Source organism: Miscanthus floridulus, chromosome 13 (assembly GCF_019320115.1).
Source record: "Miscanthus floridulus cultivar M001 chromosome 13, ASM1932011v1, whole genome shotgun sequence".
Lineage (NCBI taxonomy): Eukaryota > Viridiplantae > Streptophyta > Magnoliopsida > Poales > Poaceae > Miscanthus > Miscanthus floridulus.
The window spans coordinates 1,535,392-1,544,943 of record NC_089592.1 but is presented as its reverse complement, the minus strand read 5'-3'; the positions used below and the strand labels follow the sequence as shown (position 1 = coordinate 1,544,943).

The window sequence follows — 9,552 nt, the reverse complement described above, 5'->3', positions numbered from 1 at the left end:
TAGACTAATGCATTAATCTTGTGGAACTATAGGGACAAGGAGGAGTTTCTTCGTACAATGCACTGTTAGCCCAAATGATTCAGTCATATCTATGCCTTTCTTCATTAATTCCATAGGTAGCTCCCAATTGAAGCGGTAGACAAGGTTTGTTAGCATGACTTCGATAGTGGAACTTGCAAAGTTTATACCAGGGCATATCCTTCGCCCTGCTCCAAATGGTAAGTATTGGAAATCGTTTCCCTTATTGTCCATAGCTTTGGTGCTAGCGCCTTCCATGAACCGCTCAGGCATGAACTCCTCTGCTTTCTCCCAATAGCTAGGATCCCTTGCAAGAGCCCAGCTATTGACAATGGCACGTGTTCCTGATGGTATCGTATATCCTTCTATGTTGCAGTCAGCCAAGGAGAGGTGGGGCACAAGGAGCGGTGCTGGCATATGGAGTCGGAGTGTCTCTTTGATGACTGCCTTTAGGTACACTAAACTGTTAAGCTCGTCTTCGGTAACCATCTCTTTTCCCTTTGTTATAGTGCTTCTCACCTCGGTTTGTAGCTTGTTCATGAGGCAGGGGTTTTGCATTAGCTGAGCCATCGCATATTCCAGCACTATGTATGCCGAATCTATGCCAGCTTCAAACATGATCTACATACATATGGATACACATATATAAGAATCAGCATATATATATAATTATGTATAATTATATAGAAGTTGTGGGTGAGGCCACATCCATATTTACCACCAGCTGTGCCTTGATATGATCTCTCGTGAGGTTGTACTCTTGTTGAAGAGACAACAAGACATCGATGAGCGTATTGAGCAAGTCATCCCACATCTTGTTTACCTTATGAGCCTTTGCACACACCATCCTCTTGATGATGTCCAGCTTCGCCAGCACCGGGAAGTAGTCCTCTAGGTTGACCCCCCCCCCCCCCCCCCCCCCCCCCCCCAGGAGGGACGAGTTCGCCTCCACGAGTTCCTGGAAAAGTTTATTATGGCCTTTCTCCCTGAAGAACTTGCCAGATACGGCTTGACACATGACATCGTTGGCGAAGGATTTGAGCAGTCCGCTTAGGTCGATAGCAGTGCCTGCAGTGGCTGCCTCGTGAATCTTAGCGACCACCAGCCTCACCTGTTGTTGTGAATTATTTTCAGGCAATCATCTTGGTCCATGGAACAATATATTAGTGATTGTTGAAATTGACGCAAGGTTATTACCTCATGCTCGCGTGCGTAGCGGTAGGACCAGACCTTCTTGTTGGTGTAGGTTTTTTTTATCGGCCGAAATTCACCAAAATTTTCAAAATTTCCTTTCTATCCACAGGGTCCGATAAAATTTGACATCGGCCAAAATTTTCCCTTTTTTCCTGCTTCTACACAGACAACCCAAATTCAGCTGTGCGATAATCCCACACTATAATGTTTTATTCTTGTTTTTATCTGTGAACAAGTGATGTTTAATAGCTTAGGAATAGTTTCAAGTCAAATTCTACGGAATTTTTTCAAAACAATTTGAATTTTTTTTGAATTTGGTCCGATATTTTTGATATATCTTGCTTATCCTATTTCGATAAATTTTTATTTCCGATAATGAAAACCTTGGAGGTGCGTGGTGACGATCTTCTTGACCTGGCGCCAGTGCTCGCTGTAGGGCGAGAAGGCAACGTCAGTGGATCCGTAGAAGAGGATGTCGGTGACAGGAGAGTAGGTCCTTGATGCGAAGATGTGGTCTTGCGTGCACAGCACAGCCTGAGCGGCGCTCGGTGAGGAGACGATGAGCGTGGGGATCACTACAGGAACTGCTGGCTTCCCCGAGTGCCAGTTGCACTCGGGGAAGGCCCAGTTGCACTCGGGGAAGCCTTCCCCGAGTGCAACACTCGGAGAAGAGCCTCCGGCTAATCCTCTCACGGGAAAGGCGCCTTCCCCGAGTGTCGAAAATCGTGCACTCGGGGAAGGCTTTGCCGAGTGCCGTGCTAACACTCGGGGAAGACTTGATGCCGTTGGCCGACGGCCGACGCTGTTTGTTTTTTTTTATTTTCTTCCCCGAGTGCAACACTCGGGAAAGATTTTTTTTTAAATACTCTTTGCCGAGTGCCGCAGCTCAGGCACTCGGCAAAGAAATTTATTTTTTTTAAAAAAAATCCCTCTTTCCCGAGTGCCACAGCACAGGCACTCGGGGAAGCCACCTCTAATTTTTTTTTTGTTTTTTGCTTTTTCATGTAAACAACAAAGCATATATATATATCACAAACCACAAATCAACACCAATATGTCACAAACCACATTTATATATCACAAATGACCAAATTTGTCCAAAATCCACAATATATTACAAACCACACGTTCAAAAGTACACACTATTCCAATTTCACAAGTTCAATACATAAAAACGACTCCGAAGGCGGCTCACGGCGACTGTGAGGGGTGGGACGCCCCAGCGTGCGATCCCGGCGACGGTCCAGGTGGGGATGGCCCAACGTGCGATGCCAGCGACCCTTCGACATGGTTCGACGCCGCCCCCGATTAATGCTGCAAAAAAGAGAGGAGATTGCACGTGAGTGACAAGATAAAAATGTAAGGTTTCGATAAAGTGAGAAATGTCTTCAAATGAGTCATTGATCAAGTGAGAAATGTCTTCAAATGAGTTCATTTGGGCTACCTTGAATGTTCGGACATGTCTTCAAATGAGTTCATTGATCAAGTGAGAAATGATACGTCTTAAAATCAGGACCATTTTTTTTTATCTAAATCTACGTCATATTTACATTGAAATAGTATCTACCTGCTTGACAATTTGATTTATCAGGTCCGAGAGATCTGGACGAACAAGTTGCAGGAAAGTTGCAGTAGTAGTGATTCCCTGCTTGAAGCATACTACAGCCAAGTTGAGGCATGCACTCAGATAGCATTGAAATGTTTGGACAAAGAAAGTCAGAAAAGGCCTGACATAGTGAAGATCACCGAGAAGCTTAATGAGATTGAAATTGGTATTGACAAGGTAATTAATATCATTTGTAAAGGCATATATACTGGGTATCTATGTCAGGGACATAGTCTTACTATATGTCCAATGATGTAATCAGTTCACTTTGTTTTGTTCTCCTAGCATATTAGTAATTTCTTTCAAAAAGTGTTGATCACTACATGATTCAAGAGCCTAATAAAGTTTCTTGAGCCTCTAGAACTGATATTCATTGTTTGAACCATATTGATAGATAAGGAGAAAGCTCTTCTGCAATGCATTAAAGATGAAGCTCTTCTGCATGTTGGGAGAACAAACAATGCACTGCACTATTTCTTTTACGAAGTGGTTTCTGTTAGATGGAAATTGGTTTATCACTTACTTTGTGTGCACAGACAGAAAAGCTAAACTTTGCATACTAGTTTAACACTGCTTGCTGTACTCTAGGATTTGATTCCTGTTCCTCTAACTTCAAACTAATTGAAATTTTGCAGCTTGCCGAGAAAGGATGCAGCATAAGTTTTTCTGAAATGACAGTGCAGAATAACAGTATAGAGATGAAAAAGGAATCAAAGGATATCACAGTTCAGCACCAGAATACTGATCTATTGTCAAGCCCAAGTTGCACTAAGCTAGAACTTATTGATGCACGAGAAACATCAACAGATGTAGTAGAAGAACTCATAGTGGGGAGGGAACAAGAAAAAGGGAAAATAATAACTTCTTTACTTGAGAGCTCATCAAAAGTCCCTGGCAAAGACGTTCGGGGGGACCGGAGCCCGTGCCAAGGCCATCTTTGCCAGTTCGTCCGCGGCCTCGTTGTATTTCTGTGTGATGTGGTTGAGCTCGAGACTGTCGAACTTGTCTTCCAGGCGGCGTACCAGCTTGCAGTACGCCTCCATTTTGGGGTCGAGGCAGTTTGACTCCTTCATGACTTGATCGACGACGAGCTGCGAGTCGCCCCGGATGTCGAGACGCCATACTCCAAGTTCGATGGCGATCAGTAGGCCATTGACGAGGGCCTCATATTCAGCTGCGTTGTTGGAGGTGGCAAAATGGAGCCGAACCATGTAGCGCATGTGTACTCTGAGGGGTGAGATGAAGAGCAGACCCACGCCTGCCTCGGTCTTGGTCAGAGACCCATCGAAGTACATGGTCCAGCATTCTGTCTGGACTTGAGCAGGTGGCAATTGGGTGTCGGTCCACTCAGCCACAAAATCAGCCAAGACCTGAAACTTTATTGCTTTTCGAGGCGCAAAGGTCAGGGCTTCCCCCATGAGTTCGACGGCCCACTTGGCTATCCTACCCGAAGCCTCCCGATTATGGATTATCTCTCCTAGGGGGAAAGATGACACCACAATTACTGGGTGAGACTCGAAGTAGTGACGCAGCTTGCGTCGAGCCAAGACTATGGCGTAGATCAACTTCTGGATGTGGGGGTATCATGTTTTGGTCTCGAAGAGTACTTCGCTGATGAAGTAGACAGGTCGTTGGATGGGTAGAGCATGCCCCTCTTCCTGCCTCTCTACTACTACAGCAGCGCTGGCCACTTGGGTCGTTGCGGTGCCGTAGAGTAAGAGGGCCTTGTCTCTGGCCAGTGGTACTAGGACAGGAGGATTGGTGAGCAGTGCTTTGAGCTTGGCGAGGGCTTCTTTGGCCTTGGGGGTCCAGGAAAAGCGTTCGGATTTTCTCAAGAGGCGGTACAGAGGCAAGCCTTTTTCGCCGAGGCGCGAGATGAAGCGACTCAAGGCCGCAAGGCATCCCATGACCCTCTGCACTCCCTTGAGGTCTTTGATTGGTCCCATGCTAGTTACGGCCAAGACCTTCTCTGGGTTGGCTTCGATGCCATGTTCCGAGACTATGAATCCCAAGAGCATGCCTCGGGGGACCCCGAACACACTTCTCGTGATTGAGCTTGATGCCCTTCTCTCTAAGGCATTTGAAGGCTATCTTTAAGTCGTCGACGAGATCCTCGGCCTTTCTGGTCTTGACCACGATGTCGTCCACATAGGCCTCAATGGTTCGCCTAATGTGGTCGCCAAAGACCTGGGTCATGCACCGCTGGTACGTGGCCCCTGCGTTTATGAGGCCAAAAGGCATAGTCACGTAGCAGTACATGCCGAATGGGGGTGATGAAAGAAGTCGCAAGCTGGTCGGACTTTTTCATCTTGATTTGATGGTAATCAGAATATGTATCAAGGAAAGACAGGGTCTCCCACCCCGCAGTGGAGTCAACGATCTGATCGATTTGAGGTAATGGGAAGGGGACTTTTGGATAGACTTTATTCAAACCGATGTAGTCTACACACATCCTCCATTTCCCATTTTTCTTCTTGACTAACATGGGGTTAGCCAACCACTTCGGGTGGGACACTTCCTTGATGAACCTGGCCGCCAAGAGTTTCTGCACCTCCTCGCCGATGGCCCTACGCTTTTCCTCGTCGAATCGGCGTAGGCGTTGCTTCACCGGTCTAGAGCCGGCCTGGATGTCCAAGGCGTGCTCGGCGACCTCCCTTGGTATGCCCGGCATGTCCGAGGGACTCCATGTGAACATGTCAGCATTTGCACGGAGGAAGTCGACGAGCACGGCCTCCTATTTGATGTCGAGGGTGGTGCTGATCCTTAGCGCCCGGTCGTCGAGGTAGGCGGGGTCGGCCGGGACGAGCTTGATGGCCTCCGCGGGCTCGAACGCCCCTGCACGACGCTTGGAGTCAGGCGCCTCACCACCGAGTTGGTCGAGGTTGGCGATGAGGGTCTCGGCCTCCACGAGAGCCTCGACGTACTCGATGCACTCGACGTCGCAGTCGTATGCATGTTCGTACGTGGACTCAATCGTGATGACACCGTTGGGACCCGGCAACTTGAGCTTGAGGTAGGTATAGTTGGGGACTGCCATGAACTTGGCGTAGCACGGTCGCCCCAGGATGACGTGGTAGGTTCCCCTGAACCCGACCACCTCGAAGGTAAGGACCTCATTGCGGTAGTTGGAGGGGGTGCCGAAGCAAACGGGAAGGTCGATGCGCCTGAGGGGTCGCGTGCGTTTCCCTGGCACGATGCCGTGGAAAGGTGCGGCGTCGCCTCGGAGCCTCGACCGGTCGATCTCCAAGAGCTCTAGGGTGCTGGTGTAGAGGATGTTGAGGCCGCTGCCTCCGTCCATCAACACCTTAGTGAGCCGGGTGTTGCCCACAAATGGGTCAACGACGAGCGGGTACTGCTCAGGATTCGGGACATGGTTCGGGTGGTCATCTCGATCAAAGGTGATCGCCTCCCAAGACCAGTCGAGGTACCAGGGAGTGGCCACCTTGACCGAGAAGACCTCTCGGCGTTCCCTCTTTCGCTACCATGCCGTAAGGCACGCCGAGGGTCCGCCAAAGATCATGAAGGCGTTGTGCACCTCGGGGAACCCATTGTCCTTGTCATCGTCCCAGTCGCCGATGCCCTTCTGCTTGGCGTCGTCGTTGGGGAGTCCGAGCCTGGCATAGTAATGCCGCAGCATGGAGCAATCCTCGAGGGCGTGCTTTACCGAGCCTTGGTGGTAAGGGCAGGGTTTCTTAAGCATGTCGTCGAAGGGCCTGGGGCCCCTGGGGCCTCGGGGATTCATGCGTTCTGCGACCGCGACCAGATCGGCCTCGAGGATGGCCTGCTTCCCTTGGCGACCCTTTTTCTTTCTTTTGGGGAGGTGGGGAACCGAGGCCTCGGGGGCCTCATCCCTCCGCTTCCCCTTGGCGTCGTTGTCGGGGAAGATGGCCCCTACAGCCTCTTCGCTCGAGGCAAAGTTGGTGGCGATGTCGAGGAGCACGGCAGCTGAGCGCGGCACATTCCGGCCTAACTCTCGGACCAAGTCTCGACAGGTGGTGCCGGAGAGGAAAACCTGGACGATCTCTGAGTCGCCGACGCTAGGCAACTCGGTGCACTGTTTAGAGAAGCGCCGGATGAAGTCTCGGAGAGACTCATCTGATTTCTGGCGACAGCTCTTAAGGTCCCAGGAGTTTCTAGGGCGCACGTATGTGCCCTGGAAATTCCCGATGAAGATCCTAACCAAGTCGCGCCAGTCGTGGATCTAAGAGGGAGGAAGGTGCTCGAGCCAGGCTCACGTCGAGTCTGACAAGAGTAAGGGGAGGTTGCGGATGATGAGTTGGTCATCGTCTGCGCCACCTAGCTGACAAGCCAGACGGTAATCGGCAAGCCAGAGCTCGGGGTTGGTCTCGCCGCTATACTTTGTGAGGTTGGCTGGCTGGCGGAACTGGGCTAGAAACTGAGCGTTGCGGATGGCTCTGCTGAAGACCCGAGGGCCAGGTGGTTTAGGAGAAGGACTATGGTCTTCCTCACTGTCATAACGGCTGCCCCGATGCGGATGGTAGCCTCGAGCGGGCCCCTCACTGTCGTGGCGCCGTCGTCGGCCGACCACTTCGTGGTCGCCCTACGCCTCGCGTCGGTTGTCGAGGTGGTCGTGGACCGAGGGGACCCTATTGATCGTCGGTGCTTGAGCGGGCTCGGGACGAACCGAGGCCTCCCTATCCTGCCGATGCGGTGCTGAGGGGAGGTCCGAGACGGTACCACGCCGCTGGGAGGCGGAACTCTCGGCCTGCTGCACCGTGGCGGTGTCGAGGAGATCCTAGAGCTTGCCGTGAACCCGTCGCCCTTCCGTGGTGGAGGGCTCGGGCATCGCGCGCACTAGCATCGCCACAGCCATGACATTCTGGCTAGCATGATTGAAGATTGGGGGACGATCGTCCCCTTCGTCGTCGTTGATGCGGTGGTGCATGTCGCGAGCCCGTCGCTGGGCTCCTCCGCCATCACCACGGCCCTGCTGCTCCTGCTCGAGAGTGTTTCGAAGCTGTTGCAGAAGGAGTCGATCTTGCTCGACCTTGGCCTAAAGTTCGCGGAGCTGCTCCAGGTCTGGTCGTCGAAATTGTCCGAGGGCAAGGTTCTCGCTCCGTGCTGCCGGTGGGACAATGCGCAAGGGCGTGGCATCGCCCGTTCCCTGATGAAGCGGAGTACGGTTGCCTGCCCCCTCATCCTCATCGCCTGTGCTTGGCATCCCAAGTCCGATGTGGAAGCACTCACGAGCGGGATCGTAAGTACCTTTGTCGTCAGAGTCGGAATAGCCAAAGCAATAGTCACTCGTGGCCAGGAAGCGACGCATGGCTTCGAGGTCACGAAGTCCAGAGAAATCCGCTCCGGCCCACGCCTCGTTCTCCTCTGAGGAGTCGGCGTGAGAGTGAGTTGAAGTCACGGTATCGAAGTCGAGGGCGAAGCGTTGGTGGTGTCCTGAGGGCTTCACGTGAATGGAAGCATAGGCATAAGCGTAGGAGGCGGCGGCATTTCTCAACCCGAAGGGGTACGGAGATAGTGCTATCGCCGGATTCCGCTTTGCCAGAGCCGACGCCTCAGGGGGTGGCAGAGTAGGGCTCGGTAACAGGGCGCTGTCGCATGCCACCGGCGTCTCTCCCTTGTCCAGGCTTAGGCCAGACAGGTCCCCAACCAGGGGCCCTATGCCAATAGCTGGGCACAGGATATTAGCAGAGTGCGGCGTGTCGTCCTGTGTTCGCGTAGCATCGGGGTGATCCTGCTCGCGTCGTGCCCGGCGAGCGTGGCGAGAGCGGCCACCCAGGTGCCGCCTACGCCTGGGTTGCCGGTGCATGACGTCGTCGTCGGCAGGCGGGGCTCGGGGTGTGAGGAGTACCATGTCATACTCGTGCCCTAGAGACATGAACTCTAGGCTCCCAAACCAGACCACCATGCCGAGACGCAGTGGTCGTATGGGGTCTGCCATCCAGAACTTGTTGGGATGACGAAGCTGACACGCAGAGGCCCCTACCTGGCGCGCCAACTGTCGGTGTTTTGGACCGGTGGATCCTCAACCCACTAGTGAATTTGTACTGCGTGTTCCCAATCCCGGATGGTGATGCAAAGAGACACAAAGCTTATACTGGTTCAGGCAATCAGTGCCCTACATCCAGTCTGAGAGATCGATCTTGTATTCTTTACACCGAAGTGCTTGTAGTAGGGGGTTACAAGCTGGGTGAGAGAGGGAGCTAGTCCCAGGTCTCGGTGTGGAGTGGTGCAGGCTGCTTGAGACGTCGCTCTCAGGCGGCAGGGGAGTATGCGTGTTACATGGTGTTGTTTTTGTGAGTGCGTGTCTCCTCCTCCCTAGAAATGGCCCAAGTCCTTTCCTTTTATAGTTGAAGGGAAGACAAGGGTAGTACGTGTGCTAACTATACGGCGTCGTGCGAACGGAGGCGGCATGTCCGAGCCCTGTAGCCTGTTCCTGTAGCGGCGTGGTTGTCGGAGTGGTCTGTCTTTGAAGCGCTAGGGTGACATGCTGGTCACATCCGATCCTGTGCGTCATGGGAGCTCCAGGGCTGCCTCGAAGCGGGCGCGGCGGTCAGCGTGCGGTCGCTGTGGGTTGACTGCGCGCGAGGCCGGGGCTCGATTGGCGCCGAGGCCAAACCATGTTGGGGGTCTCGGTAGACGTGAATCTCGAGATGGCCGAGGCCCTGACGTAGGGTGCCGACGCTCGGAGGGAGCGGTCGTTCTGGTACGCTGGTTCAGAGGCGATGATGACCCGGGCTAGACTTCCCATGTCGCGT

General features: G+C 52.6%; 1 protein-coding gene across 1 annotated transcript; it reads right to left on the bottom strand.

Moving 5' to 3' along the window:
* LOC136501958 (indole-2-monooxygenase-like) lies at window positions 1–8,603 on the bottom strand. The gene is made up of 5 exons (XM_066497462.1): window positions 8,045–8,603; window positions 1,596–1,856; window positions 1,216–1,259; window positions 737–1,129; window positions 1–639 (listed from the first exon to the last, which is right to left on the bottom strand). The coding sequence occupies exons 1-5, from the start codon at window positions 8,601–8,603 to the stop codon at window positions 13–15; spliced, it is 1,884 nt and encodes a 627-aa protein (XP_066353559.1). The 3' UTR covers window positions 1–12.
* Between the last annotated feature and the right edge of the window lie 949 nt (window positions 8,604–9,552).